Source organism: Neofelis nebulosa, chromosome 9 (assembly GCF_028018385.1).
Source record: "Neofelis nebulosa isolate mNeoNeb1 chromosome 9, mNeoNeb1.pri, whole genome shotgun sequence".
Lineage (NCBI taxonomy): Eukaryota > Metazoa > Chordata > Mammalia > Carnivora > Felidae > Neofelis > Neofelis nebulosa.
Genome location: NC_080790.1, coordinates 52826921 through 52841673, shown reverse-complemented (window position 1 = coordinate 52841673; position 14753 = coordinate 52826921). Strand labels below are relative to the sequence as shown.

Here is a 14753-nt window from a genome sequence, read left to right as displayed (position 1 = left end):
ACCTTCTCCTGGTCTCAACCACAGGGTGCTGGTCTGCTGTCACCTCCATCATCTGCCCTCTTTCCCTCCAGGTTTCATTCTGGCACTGACCCGGGGCAGAGAGAAACAGGCCCAGAACTCCTTCTCCAGCTTCACCCTGATGAAGCTGCAACACTCCTCTGCCCTGGGCGGAGCCAGCCTAGGGGCCAGGCATATTGGGCACCTCCTCCCCATGGACTACACTGCCAATGCCATTGCCTTCTACTCCTACACCTTCTCCTAGGGGGCTGGCCCTGGCTCTACCACTACAAGCCCAGTGGACACTGAGTATTGGAAAGGAGGAGGCTTGTTTCCTTTTCCTTTTTTTTTTCTTTTTTTAAAGAAAAACACATATGAAAGAAAATAAACACACTTTACCCACTCCCCAATTGGATTGTGTTATCAAGCACACTTGCTGTGTACATCCTCAGGGCACCTGCCAGTAGGTATCCTATAAAGCTCAGGAATGGTTTTAGTCTAGGATTTAAAGCCCTGTGCCCAGGTACTTGGCCTGTGGTTTGCGATCTGCTTGCCACGCAGTTGCACAGAACATTCACGTGTGCCATCCCTCCCCAGCCCCCCCAACATTAGCATATGTACATGCTGTGCGGCTGCCAGTTAAACAGTGACCTCAGTTGTCTCCTGTCAAAATGGGTAATGATGCCTATACAGCCATTTTTAAGGAGCGAAAGGTTTTCTGTGGAGAACATCACAGGGACTAACCTTAGACACACCCTCACCTCCTGAGAGCCCCGGTAGGGTTTAGGGGACAGTACCATTCTGGTCTCAGAGAATTACCTCACTGGATTTGGTGCCTCTAGGTAAACAGCACATTTTGCAGTTTTTCCCCACGAATGAGTTCTTGAGAGGTTATGAGGATGACTTAGATCCAAGAAGGCCAATTAGACACAACTAGGTGGCCTCCATATTCCTGGTAACTCCTAGCCTGGCTCTGGTTATAGAAGACATTTGGCATTTGTTGTGTGACACAAAATCATGAACATCGGTGAAGAGCAGATAGGATTCCTGTCCCCTGGATACTGTTAGTTTGATCAGTAAAGACCAGGCCCGAGCTTCCTGTTTTGCTGCCCATGCTGCTCGGTGAAGACCAAAGATGGAATCTCTGTCCACAGTGGCTGCTTCTGTAGATGTTCAGAGTGTAAGCTGTTAGAAGGCATGGACCATGTATCAGACATTGGTTCTCAAGCTTATGTGCATCAGTTATTCTAGATTGTGTTATCAACACAAAAGACTTTTGTCTTTCTCTTCTATAACGTGTCTGATTCAGTAGGTCAAAGAAGAGGTGGAAATGTTCATTTTTGCTGAATACCTTGAGTGATTTGTGCTGCAGAGGTCCAGCACATGTAAAAAACTTTGAGAAGTTTTTTTACATGATCTCAGGACCAGGATCAATCAGTATTTTGGATTTAGAATCTAAAACTTCATTGGTGGAGTGTACAAATAGAACATAAATATAAGAGTTCATATTCTTCAAGAATATGGGCATCCCTCTTCCTTACCATTCATTGTCTAGGCTCTGCTATTCCAGTGGGACACTACAGGTTTTAGAGCCAAGCAAGGAGCACATCTTAATTGATTTTTTAGTCCCCGTGCATAAGGGTTGAATAAATGTTAGTTGAGAAAAATAAAGGCAATATTAAAGTGCACAAGGTCAAATGTGTTCCTATCTCCTCATCCAGTGTAATTTTCCAGCAGGAGGGCCCTGTTACCAGAGGTTGTGGTGCAGAAAGTCAGTGATTTGTGATGAGTTTCTCCACCTTTTATTTAAACTTATAATGTCCTTCCCTAATAAGATACCAGGAGTAACTAATGGGATTCCATGCTATGAAGGCGTTAGAGATGGATATATTCATCTCTCCTGAGCCTCAAAAAGCCTTGTGACCAAGCAAAAGCATGGAACAAGACGGGACTCCAATGAAGCCAGCACTGCTTTACTCTACCTGTGGGATTTCATCAACAGCACAGCCTCATCTATATCATTCATTCAGCAAGCACTGAATGTCTCGTGGCTGTGATGGGTGCTCTGAGGATTAAAAATGAGGGGCGCCTGGGTGGCTCAGTCGGTTGAGTGTCCGACTTCAGCTCAGGTCACGATCTCACGGTTCGTGAGTTCGAGCCCCGCGTCAGGCTCTGGGCTGACGGCTCAGAGCCTGGAGCCTGCTTCCGATTCTGTGTCTCCCTCTCTCTCTGCCCCTCCCCCATTCATGCTCTGTCTCTCTGTGTCTCAAAAATAAATAAACATTAAAAAAATTAAAAAAATAATAAAAATGAGTACACCCCTATACCTCATACCAACTGAGAAGTTGACAAAAATTTATGGAACTGCATGTTTACAATATCTGCTTTTCTGTAATCTACTTCAGTTAAGTTTAATAAAATGTTTTAAGTGAATGAAATTTATGGACAAAAATTTATGGAACTGCATGTTTTCAATATCTGCTTTTCTGTAATCTACTTCAGTTAAGTTTAATAAAATGTTTTAATGAATACAACATTCCCATCTTCAAGGATGTGAATAAATGAATAGACATAACTATAGTATTTCAAAAAGGTCTAAACAGGCAAATCAGCTCAGATTCCACACCCCCCACCCCCCACCCCCAAATCCTGGTTTTAAGAAGGCAGCAAAGAAAACCAGCACTCGAAGCAAAACCCATGGCCCATGAGCCATGGGCGGGTCTGACGATTTTGTCATATGACAAAGCCCCTCAAGAGAATCACTGGGAGATTCAAGCTAGGTGTAACCTGAATAAATATGAGTTCTCAAACATCCCCACAACAGAACGGACAATGTCCAGTTGTTAACCCGGTAGCTCTGGTACCTAGGTCAGTCCTTGGTACCTAGCAGGGTCTCCGACTTTTTCAGGATTTGAAAGGCAGATAGAACTTTTACATGTTTTCTAGATCGGAGTCTGTTTTCCCCAGAGGCAGGAAGAGAACAGCTATCCAATTTCCTTAACTTCCTTTCAACTCCAAGGATTTCCTGTTAATCATCTTTGTTCAAAGCTGTACAGAGGGATGCTTGGGTGGCTCCGTCAGTTAAGTGTCCGACTTCAGCTCAGGTCATGATTTCTTGGTTCACAAGTTCGAGCCTCACATTCGGCTCTCTGCTGTCAGTGAGAAGCCTGCTTTGATCCTCTGTCTCCCTCTTTCTCTGCCCCTTTCCCGCTTCCGTGCGCACATACTCTCTAAAATAAACATTAGAAACAAACTGTGCATGTTACTGCCGCGACTGCCACTAAGAATGAAGCACCTTCCCTATGCCAAGCAGTATTTTGAGATTAAATGCAGTCTGATTTTCACAACAGCCCCAGGAGGGAGGTGTCACATCTTTATGACTGAGGTGCAGGCTGAAGGCACTAAGAAAGTGGTGGAGGTGGGATTCACTTGGCATGGTGATTCCAGGTCAATGCTTTTACTACTTCCTAACACTAGAATGAAAAATGCAACTAAAACCACGTTCCATCTTGGGACAGAAATCTCTCACACATACACCACACATACACTCCCTGTATGAGGACATATAATTCAACCTTAGGAAAAACAGTATGCTGCCAGAAGTAAATGCAATTTATTCTCATTTTATTGAGACTTTCCACAGCTGCCATTTGGTTTGTATAGCAAAATTTTTAAAAAGTAACTTTTCCCCCATTTTTTATATTTTTATGAAAATCATTTTCTTCAATTTTAAAGCCCTCCCCCTCCCCCAAAGAAGTATTAGTAACTACCCTGTAATGTTTATTTGGGGAGGGGGAGGGAACAAAAACAGCTTTTAAACACTTGTGAAACGGGGATCACAGTCCAAAGTCAAGACATTGCACTAAGCTGCCGCGGGCACCATCAGCACTATGCCATCCACACCACCGATGGGTGAGCCATGCGTAGACCCTCAGGGCTTCTTGTTCCACAGGCTCCCCTCCCTTTCTCGAGACCTCCTCTGCTGGCTGTCTTCTCCAAATCCATCCAACAGAGGCAGCACAATCTTTAATACATGCTCAACTTTGTAATGGAGACAATACTGTATTCAGAAAGTTCAGAGATCCCCTCCATCCAGTTCAAGAAGATCAAATACCAACAGAGTACAGATGGTTTCACTTTTGTGTCCACTCAAAACATACTCATTAAATTATCAGATGTTTCAAAAGTCCTGATGTGTAGACAGCACGAAAGTTCCTTATAAAAAAGAAGTTGCAAAATTATAAAAATTTCTGCAGTCGAGGCTCCTCATGTGGAGCTTCTGGTGACGAAGCTGGTTCTGGTAAGCAGTTTCTTTGACATGCACAGCAGCTTCCCTAGGAGTTCTGTGTTCTGAGGGTTCTGTTCAGAACACAGGAGGCTGAAATCCAAGTTTAAAAGATTACCTGCTGACAAACTGTGGTATATCTGTCAATGGAATACTACCAAGCACTATAAAGGAAGAATCTACCAACGCAAGTTATACTTCATGGATGAAACTCAAAAATATGCTAAGTGAGAAAAGCCAGATAATAAGAGACCACAGTTTGTAGGATCCCATTTATATGATGCCCAGAAAAGGCAAATTTATAGAGACAGAAATACAAGAGATTATCATGTAAAAGAGCACGAAGGATCTGGGGGTGGGAGGAGGATGAAAATGTTGTAAAGGTGAGTATGGTGATGGTGGTTTCCTACCACTCAGGAAACTTACTAAAATAACTTGAAATGGGTGAATTTTATATGTAAAATATGCCTCAATAAAGTTGTCAAAAAAATCCCTGCTTCCCAAACCACACATCAAGCATTCAACATTTCTGAAGGCTCACAATCAACAGGGCAGGATTATCCCTTAGTGTTGAGTTACAGAGTGAAAACGTACCATTTTACAGTAAATAGCATAGCGTACAGCAGATCTGGGTCAATCCTCCTGTTCTCTCCACTCATTTCCCAAACGCACGCATTACCCCCAGGGAGTGGCTGGGGATAGATATACAGTCTTCCCCAATAGGTGGACACCCCCAAATCTTGGTCAGATTTGTCAGAAGTCTGCTACACGTCACCTAAACCAACCAACATTATTAACCTGTGATGCTGGGACCCTTATCGAAGAACACTTGTCCCCTCCAATCACAGCAGCGTCCATTCCTGGGTGCCTGATGTGTCTACGTGGGGTCCGTAGCGGCACTAACACAGTCAAACTGTTTCCTTCAGCTCCTCCTTCACACAGCTCTCCTCTCTGACATCTATAATTGCCAGATTATTTTAGTGACCTTACTTCTCGGCCTCTCCAAAATCAAGACAAAACTCACACTAGGACAGTACACAATTTAAAAAATGCTGCTTAGTATTTCACTGAAAACATTTTTTAGGCCATAGTTAGCCTCTTAAAGAGACCCCAGCTGTTTTGACTTTGAGAACCAAAGGTGCTGCAAACGTCCAGCCTTTTCCTTACAATCCGTTTTAGTTTGACCATACGTGACCCCCAGAGTCAGCTGTTGTGTCAGGAATGCCCAAGGACCCACAGCTGCAGGTGCTTAGGCCTAGGCTGTGTCCGTCAGATTTTCCGCTGCAGTTCAAAGACGTGGAGAAACTGAAAAGGCACTTCCTCGATTTGTTTTTTTTCTCTTGAAGAGCAAGAGATAAAATCATTTTCATCTTGGAGTTTGAGAGTCCAATAATCACAAGACTCAGAAATCAGTCACTAATAAACTAACACTGGGACCTGCCAGAATTGGCACATGTTGAAAATACATATTGTATTTCTATGCAAATCCTCAAACTTCAGTTGCCAATAGGAAAAGTTTAAACACAGTAGTAGCTTAAATTCAACATGAAAATAATCACTTAGAAATACCAGCCTTGCCCTTAAAGGGTAAAGATGCCCCAGCTGGTACGCAGTCAGAATGTTTGCTACAAAGGGCAAAAGTTGGAGACAGAGGCCCCCAGCCTTTTCCCAGTGAAGGTCCAACGAGACCCACATGAATTTTTCTGCTAAGGAGCTGGCAAACTCTCTAGCTGAGCCTATGATCTGGGTGACAACTGTGCTCCTGCCTCACAAGATCTGAACAATGGAGAAAAGAGCCAGGCTACGGAAAGAAACTGCAGTGCGAGCCTACTCGTTAAGAAAGGGGCCAGTCACATTGCTGGCTGCCTCCTGATCCTGGAGTCAGCACACTCTTGTGTCTGGATAGGACTGGAAAGTCCAGCCCTCAGGTTTCACTGCTCATGTGGCAGGGAGCTCTCTTAGTCCTGACCAAATCTGCCTCGTGAAACCGTGCTAAAGACTGGCATCCAAAATGGAACTCCACAGCAGACAGGACTTGGACCGCACATAGTATCTTAGCCTATCCTGGTCAGGAGAACAAGCCTTCTTCAGAATGAAGAAATGGCTCCATCTGGATCCTTATAGGACTTTCCAGATTGGGAGGCACACGAGAATCCGTTATATCTTTGTGATGGAGACACCCACACTCTAGAAAACGGCTCTTTCTGCAGTCTCAACATATTTCCAACAGTCTTCAGGACTCTGAGCTTGGATAAGGTAATGGACACTGAAGGAGGAAAAGGGGGGTCCCAGCACAGACACACCTCTATTCCTACACTTCCAAGGCCCTTTCCCTATTACAGGCAACAACCCCAGCTGAAAGCTGAAGCTGGAATAAAGAAGTTTCTTTATTCAGAGGCCTCCCTGAAAATGGGTTAAGCGTTCCATTCTCTCAGGGTAGAGGCTTCAGGAATTAACATGCATGTCTGGCAATACAAGCTCCTTAAGCTACTCTCCTATGTCGTGGACGTAACAAAAAGGGCCATCCTTCAAACAATGCCATCCTATAGACTCAAATGAGGGAAAGATGTGGGTTCATATTTTAAAACTGACATTAGCCTGCAGCTGTTCAAAAAGTCAACAAGGAAGCACATAAGAAAAGGGAGAGATTCCTAAGCTTTCTAGACGCTGGTCCTTTCCTTCCAACCTCTGTCCCGTATCCACATACTGAATTTAACAGACTTTATTTCATTACATGGCCTTTTCCTAATAGGCCCGTCGCACAACACAGTGGCAGTCACACAGAAGCCACTGTCCCCCTCGGGCCTCTGCAAATCCTTGTCCTGGGAGAACGGCCAGGACTAAGACACGTTCTCTTTTAGACCTAACTCTGCCATCTACATCTTTATCACACAAAGGCAGCTTCTGGTGCCCATTTTAATTCCTTATGAGTATCAGCCAAAACCCCTGTGACTTATAGTCGGGAAAGACAAAAGGAACATACCCGAAGAGCCCAACCTAGAAAACTTGCAAAGCTGGGGGTCGGGGAACAGCAAAACTTTATAATTGCTGAAATTGTACCAGTGGGTCACATGGTCACACGGGTCAACCAAGACTCATTCTCCCAGGCTTTTTTTGAGTTCTTTTGTATAATTCTGTAAGGTGGGGAGAAGCATCCAAATTGTGAATGGAGCTTCTTGCTGGTGTCCAGAAAAATATGTTTACTTGGGCAAAATTATTGGGAATAATTTACTAATAAGGGAAGATATCAGGAGGACCAAGTCTTCACAGGGCTGGCAAAAAATTGTCAAAATACTCTTAAGACACAACTAACAGGATTCAAGGTTGACTTCTCCAGGCGGAAGCTGATGGCCCGCACAGCATGCCTCTGCTTCACCTTTGGTAACAGTATCTTTCCTTAAAAACAGAGTAGGGTTGGGGCGGAAAGGAGATAGGGGACTAGATGCCATGAGAGTCGAAGTGACAAACCCATCCTAGAGCTCTTTTACCTCGTAAATAATGAATAATGAGTTCGGTGATGGCTCTAAGCAGAGGCTTAAGAACAGGTCAGCAGTGATTGAGTGACCCAAGCGACCCAAGGGACAGTCACTGTCGCAGCCCCCCCCTGCTGGTTTACAACCTCCATTAGCCATCACAAGAGTTACCATAACCCAGTACTTTAAATCTGTGTTTTCTTGAATGGGGTTTCAGGCAAGGAGACATGGGCTTGGCAGGCCATGGTAATCCGGTTCATTGCAGGAAAGCCCTGGGAGTCAAGGGAGCTGGGCCGAGTACTCTGATTTGCAACACCTGCTTCTTCCACTCGTCCCTCTTCTCATCCAGCTTAACGGACTCGATAAGTAGTTATCCAGGTGTTCACTGCCCTTGGTAAGTGTACAGCAGGGTGAGAAGGGCATTCTTAAACACCCAGACTTTCTTGGTCAGCTTATTTTGTTTAAACACACACAGCAGAACATTCCTGATAAAGGGAAAAAAAGATTGCAATTTCCTTAACTCAAAAAGCTAGTAATAATAATAATAATAGGAAACTGCCCAAAACCAAAGTCTGTAGAACAAAAGAGAAAGACTCGGAGGCTTGTAGAGTAAGACTGAGCACATTAGTTACTCCACTCACAGTGTCAAGTTAAACCACTGTCCCCCTTCCCCACTGTGCACCCCTCGCCCACCCCACCCCCCTCTTCAGCTCTGCCTCTTTGTGCAGCACTGTCCCCAGATGTGGGGACATACAAGTTCTCCTCAAAGCTTTCTGTCAGTTCAGTACTTCACTCCCGGAATAAATTCCTTGGCATCCGGGTTCAGGTTACTTTTGCTCTGAAAGAAGAACCAAGAGATAATAAATCCCACTTTCAAGGTTATTTTCTGCATGCTTCCATTATTACCAGGCTGTTATTGTTGGGCTGCTCTCAATGGCTCCTGACATATAAAGCCTTGACCAACCTCATTTTCTCCTTCCTGCTTTACACTCCTGTTCCCTTCATGACGCTTTCATTAGGGGCTTGGAAGTTTGACTCCAAAAATAATTTCTCAATTCACTGAGTACCTTAACTCGATGAAAATCAGAGTATTCCGCCAAACCAGTTTGGTTACCACAATCCCTTTATTTTCCCCCTCACTGTTTTCTCTTTGGTGATCCACTGTCTTGTGAAAGTCCAAAACCTGGGACCTGGGCAAACCGCGGGGCACAGTCATTTGGAACATGAGTTCTGGGAGAACTAAGCCACTCACAGAATTCTGACTTTAAGTAAACATGAAAGGCAGGAAATTGGTTTATCCAGTCTTCTAATTTTAAGTGGGAAATGGCCCCTTAGGAGTCATGTTCCTTCCGAAACGAACAGGCAATTTTTATAACCGCATCGTTCGAAACTATAAATACAGATTTGAGGAACAGTAAAAGGAAAGAACAACAAGAGCAAATGCTAATTTGAAACCAAACCTCCTCTGTGTTCCAATTCTTACCCTTAATCCCAATTTTACTTTGAAAAGCCCACTGGGGAAAATAAAAGCTGGCGCTGCTGCGACAATCGTGTTTTCACGGCACTTTATGCGGCACAACGCACCTTCGTCGCACCCTCTTATGCGTGTCCGTGGGATGAGTGAAGAAACAGGGGCTCAGAGGCTCCAGAGATGGGCCCAAGGGTATAGGGCCCCAAGGGAAGTCTGTGACTCCAAATCCCATATTCTTTTCACTATGTCTCGTGTGCGTCTGCATATGGCTCTTACCAAAATGTCTTCGGAATCATGGCCATCGCTGACTGACAGTCCATTTAACTGCTGCTGCAACTGTCCCATAGCCGGAGGCAGGTCTCGTGAGGGGATAAACCAGTCTTGGTCTTCTTCATCCAGCATCTCCTGGAAGCAGCGGTCTAAGAAGTCTTGCTCCTGCAGCTCCTCCTCCACCTAGCAGGCAAAGGGGATGAGCTCAGACTTACCGTCCTGGTGGGACTTGCCCCTTCCAGTTTTCTGCCTCTTGCTTTCAGAGGTCCTTATTCTGCTATTAAGAATGATCTTGTATGAGGTCTACTAAGAATTAAGATGCTTCGAATGACTGGCCAGAGAAAATATAATTTTTGGTTTTTTTCAACCACATTCTATCAACAATAAGACTAAGGAAACAGTTATTCAGAATAGCAGAAAGTCAAGGTCTTCGTACCTCTTCTAACATCTCAAATATGTGACAAAAATACTTTTCATTCAGACGGCGCTTACAGAAAATCAGTTTAAAGTGTGAGATTCTTTTCTCAACCTTGTTAAGAAGCAATTCTTCTTAAATTTCCCATTTTATAAGTACGAAAAAGGTACAGGAATTACAGAACTAGACCACTACCTGGATAGTGGAGATTAAATCAAAACCAACTCCCAGCTTCTGGCCCACTTTTCTGGTAATGAGGCCCCTAAAGGAGAAAAATACTTTCAGAACCTTAGAAAGATATAAAGAACACTTTTTGGCAAACCAATAGAAAATGATGTCATCGATGTAGGTAGCCTTCCAAAGCAAGGAAAAATATGAATATTTAAACAACTCTGTATTTCTTAAAGATTGCCTTAATCTAAAGCAATATACATCTAGGATATTTTACACCTTCTTTGCAGGCATTGTTAACTCATAGTAAAGAGTACGGTTCACTCTGCAGATTAAGTGTGATTTTAACAGGTCCTGGGCTTCACATTTGGCTATCCCTTTCCCGTGGGCTACCCTACGTGGTGACAGATTCACAGTTCACTAGCACCACCACCAGAGGGAAAGTCAAGCAAAAACAATCACCCAGACTAGCTCATACAGTTATTCATGAATTCAAAAGTCACCAGGAGCACAAGATGTAAAAATAGTGGCATTACAATTAGCCACACTTTGATCTCAAGTAAATTAGATAGTCTGAAGTACTTAAAGTAACAACAAGCACAACATATTTCCAAGCCATAAGATTTAACATGACTGCTCAAGATCTGCCCTGCCTCTACACAGGAGCATCACAGTGTGCTCCTCCCTATTAAATCTACCCTTACTCACTGGCGCAGCCACAAAAACAGTTACCTGGGCACAGGGATGTGATGGGTAGCATGGTCTATGTGCTGTTCACACAAATCATGACAGTGAGCTGACTGGGGTGGAAACTGTTGGTTGCCCAGATAAACTTGTTTCCTTCTTTCCAGAGCACCAGGCTTTTCAGTTAAAATCACATCCTGTCTCCCATGCTGGCGATGGCCACATTACTATTCATCATGTAACAGCCCCCAGAAGGGGTGTGAACACTTTGGCATCACTTGGTTAAAAGGAGATCTCTTCCTCGGCCTTTAGCTCTCCCCATTTCCCAGTGGCTAGACTTTCGGTTATCCTTCAGTTACTCAGCTGATAAATGCCCTGCTATGGCAGAGAAACACCACGGAAGAACCATGTGGTCACAGAATCACTGTCTACCTGGAATGCCTACCTTGGGCTATCAACATCACAGAGATACAAGACAACAGGTTACTGCTGAACCTTTGTTCAAACAGTCTAGCCTTTTCCTACCTAGCACACTTCTCCATCTCAGACACACATTCTGCCAGTCCCTTAATTCCCATGGGGACAGGGGGGCATGCCAGGCTGGCCTGTCTGCACACAGCTGTTGTTTCACAGAAGTCTATACCAGATCACCATGGCACGAGAGCCTCTTGTAATCAAAGTGAGAGAAAAGAATCAGGATCTTCCTCCAAAGTACTGTTACTCTGGTGTCTTACCAGCTGAAGAGGCTCCTTGGTCAACCCAGACCAGGCCTCCATGCATTTTTAAATTATTCTAAAGCCAACAAATCCATTTCTTTCGTTACAGATGGATGGCAAGATATTAAAGCCGTTCCACTTCTTTCTTTACCTGTCTGTTGAAATCTTCTTCATTCTCCATCCACATGTACTCTGCAAATGGGTTTTCCTTCTCATCGTGCCCATTTAATCCTTGGTCCTCTTTGGATTTTACATTAGGTGATGTATTGGCTACACTGGATCCATTCATTATGATAGAATCTAAACAGGAGCAAAAAAGAAGGACAAAATGATACAAGGATCAAGGAAATGATAATCTACAACATCCAGATTCTTCCAGAAGCTTCTGAAGTTCTAAGTCAAAGTTACTAACTATAGATGAACAGAAACCATTAGCCTGTAACTGTTATAAAATTAACCATATTCTGCAATTATCAACTATACAGATGTAGAATTCTTAAAGAGTTAAAAGAGGTGCAACTGGGTGGCTCAGTCAGTTAAGCGTCCAACTCTTGATTTTGGCTCAGGTCATGATCTCACAGTCATGAGACTGAGCCCCACATCAGGCTCTGCGCGGAGTGTGGAGCCTGCTTGGGATTCTCTTTCTCCCCCTCTGCCCCCTCTTCTCTCTCTCTCTCTCCCTCTCTCTCTCTCAAAATAAATAGATGAACATTTTAAAAAAAGAGTTCAAAGAAAAAATGTCTAGGCTTAGTTAGCCTTTCTAGGCAAGTGAGGGAGGGGGAATCTTTTCAAGCCAACTTTTTTGCAGGTTCTAGAACCTAATTAAGGTCACACAGTTTCGTTAATGTTTAAGTAGGTAGAGAAAATGCATTTTTTTGATTATTTTATTTTAAGCAGACCACATGCCCAACATGGGGCTTGAACTCATGATCAAGAGTTGCATGCTCTATCAACTGAACCACCCAGGTGCCTCAAAAAAATGCATTCTTAATGAACATTGTAAGCAACTGCCCCTTATTCTGATTCTCAAGCTGTTTTTCTATAAATCATATTTCTTTAAAAAAAAATTTTTTTTTTAACGTTTATTCATTTTTGAGACAGAGAGAGACAGAGCATGAACGGGGGAAGGTCAGAGAGGGAGACACAGAATTTGAAACAGGCTCCAGGCTCTGAGCTGTCAGCACAGAGCCCGACGCGGGGCTCGAACTCACGGACCGTGAGATCATGACCTGAGCCGAAGTCGGACGCCCAACCGACTGAGCCACCCAGGCGCCCCTATAAATCAAATTTCAAAAGGTAACACATATTCGCTGTCTTGATAAACAAAAAAGAGATAATTAAGGTTACCAGTTGTCCAATTATCCAGAGTTAAAGACTATTAACGATGTAGTGCATATAACCTCTCTGATGTCCCCTAAGTGTATGCAGGCACATATACGCACACACTTTCCCCAAGCATCCATTCTTAGAGTAACAGCATGATGCTCTATCATTTGCATTTTCTCATTTTTGTGTTAATATCACCATACTGTCTTTTGGGATATTTACAATGTTTCCATGTTATAAAGGTTAGATGAACATCTTGTGTTCATCTTTTTCAATGACTTCCTTAGGATAACTCCTAGAAACTGAACTGCTATATTGGAAACTATGTGGTTTTAAAAAAATGTTTATTTATTTTTGAGAGAGAGAGAGCATGAGCAGGGGAGGGGCAGAGAGACAGGGAGACACAGAATCTGAAGCAGGCTCCAGGCTCTGAGCTGTCAGCACAGAGCCCAATGTGGGGCTCAAACCCCTGAACTGCGAGATCATGACCTAAACTGAAGTTGGATACTTAACAGACTGAGCCCCCCAGGCACCAATGGAAACTACGTTTTTTCTAAGGCCCTCAATTCATTGCCACACTGCCATAAGAATTTAAATTCCCACCAGTAGTAAGTACCTATTCCTCTGCATTCGTGTGTATTGTTATTATTTTTTAAATGTTTATTTACTTATTTTGTGAGAGACAGAGCATGGGTGGGGGGCAGGAGAGAGGTGACAGAGAATCCTAAGCAGGCTTTGAGCTGTTAGCGTGGAGCCTGATGTGAGACTCAATCTCATGAAACATGAGATCATAACCCTAGCTGAAATCAAGAGTTGGACGCTTAACCTACTGAGCCACCCCAATGCCCCAGGTATTATTATTTTTCAAACCGCTGTCAGTCTCATAAGAGAAAACTTGCCATTTATTGTTTATGTTTACATTTCTTTGATTTGTGCTGAGGTCGAATATTTTGAGATATACTTACTGGCCATTTTTATTTCTTGTTTTGTCATTTTTCTGCTAAAGTATTTTGACCATTTTTCTATCAGGATATATACCTTTTATTTGTTGTAAGAACTTGTATTACATTTGTCAAGATTTTTATTTTTCATAAAAGAATTTATAAATTAAAAATACTATATTAGTTTTACTTGCTTAATTTTTTTGGTGGCAGTTTTTGCTGGCCTTAATTTTTGTCTACATCTTGTATGTCTGCCTGTCTATGGCTTTTTAAAGTACATACGTATCTCTTTTAGTTGCTTTTACTTGGCTTCCAAATCCACACTGATGTGTTTGCTCTCATCTGGAATGTGTCTTTTTCCTGTTCTTTATTTAAATCTTAACCATTCTTCCAAAAGCACTGCAGTCTTTACTCCCTGCTTCCTTCCTCTAAGTTCCTGCACCTAACGAGTGTTAATACTACTTAATGGTATTGTTTCATATGCATAATTTTCCTCTAATTAGAGTTTCACTTTGCAATAAGCAAGAGGAGGCTCACAATCTCAATCTCCACTCCATCCCCACCTCCATCCTCCTTGGGGCATCTTTGAGTTTTATTTAACAACTTCTTTCTTCATTCATTTCCATCTTGGCAAGATTCATGAAAAAAGTCTTTCTCTATGCCTGGGTGCACTAAAAAATTATTGCTCACTCCCCTTTAAAGTTCTTGCAACTTTCTAACCTGTTATGAACATTAGAAAATCTAATCTTTTTATTTTTTTAAATTTTTATTTATTTATTTATTTTAAATTTTTTAACGTTTATTTATTTTTGAGACAGAGAGAGACAGAGCATGAACGGGGGAGGGTCAGAGAGAGAGGGAGACACAGAATCTGAAACAGGCTCCAGGCTCTGAGCTGTCAGCACAGAGCCCGACGCGGGGCTCGAACTCACGGACCGTGAGATCATGACCTGAGCCGAAGTCGGCCGCTTAACCAGCTGAGCCACCCAGGTGCCCCATAAAAT

General features: G+C 43.1%; 2 protein-coding genes across 8 annotated transcripts in view; one reads left to right on the top strand and one right to left on the bottom strand.

Moving 5' to 3' along the window:
• NAGK (N-acetylglucosamine kinase) overlaps positions 1-14753 on the top strand; it is a 40576-nt gene that overhangs the window by 8645 nt on the left and 17178 nt on the right. The window contains exon 10 of one of the 4 annotated variants that reach the window (XM_058683767.1): positions 1833-3250. The exons of 2 other annotated variants lie outside the window; for them this stretch is intronic. In XM_058683767.1, the coding sequence (XP_058539750.1) occupies positions 1833-1849 (17 nt within the window). In that variant the 3' untranslated portion in view covers positions 1850-3250. Of the gene's footprint in view, positions 1-71; positions 408-1832; positions 3251-14753 lie in introns of those variants that run through there. One more of the 4 variants, XM_058683765.1, reaches the window with a different exon arrangement.
• Positions 3605-14753, bottom strand: part of PAIP2B (poly(A) binding protein interacting protein 2B) — a 33990-nt gene continuing 22841 nt past the window's right edge. For 3 of the 4 annotated variants that reach the window (XM_058683774.1, XM_058683773.1, XM_058683775.1), the window contains exons 2-4: positions 11634-11782; positions 9503-9679; positions 3605-8593 (exon numbers count right to left, since the gene is read on the bottom strand). In XM_058683774.1, coding sequence (XP_058539757.1) covers positions 8537-8593; positions 9503-9679; positions 11634-11771 — 372 coding nt within the window. In that variant the 5' untranslated portion in view covers positions 11772-11782 and the 3' untranslated portion in view covers positions 3605-8536. Of the gene's footprint in view, positions 8594-9502; positions 9680-10106; positions 10174-11633; positions 11783-14753 lie in introns of those variants that run through there. The other variant, XM_058683772.1, reaches the window with a different exon arrangement.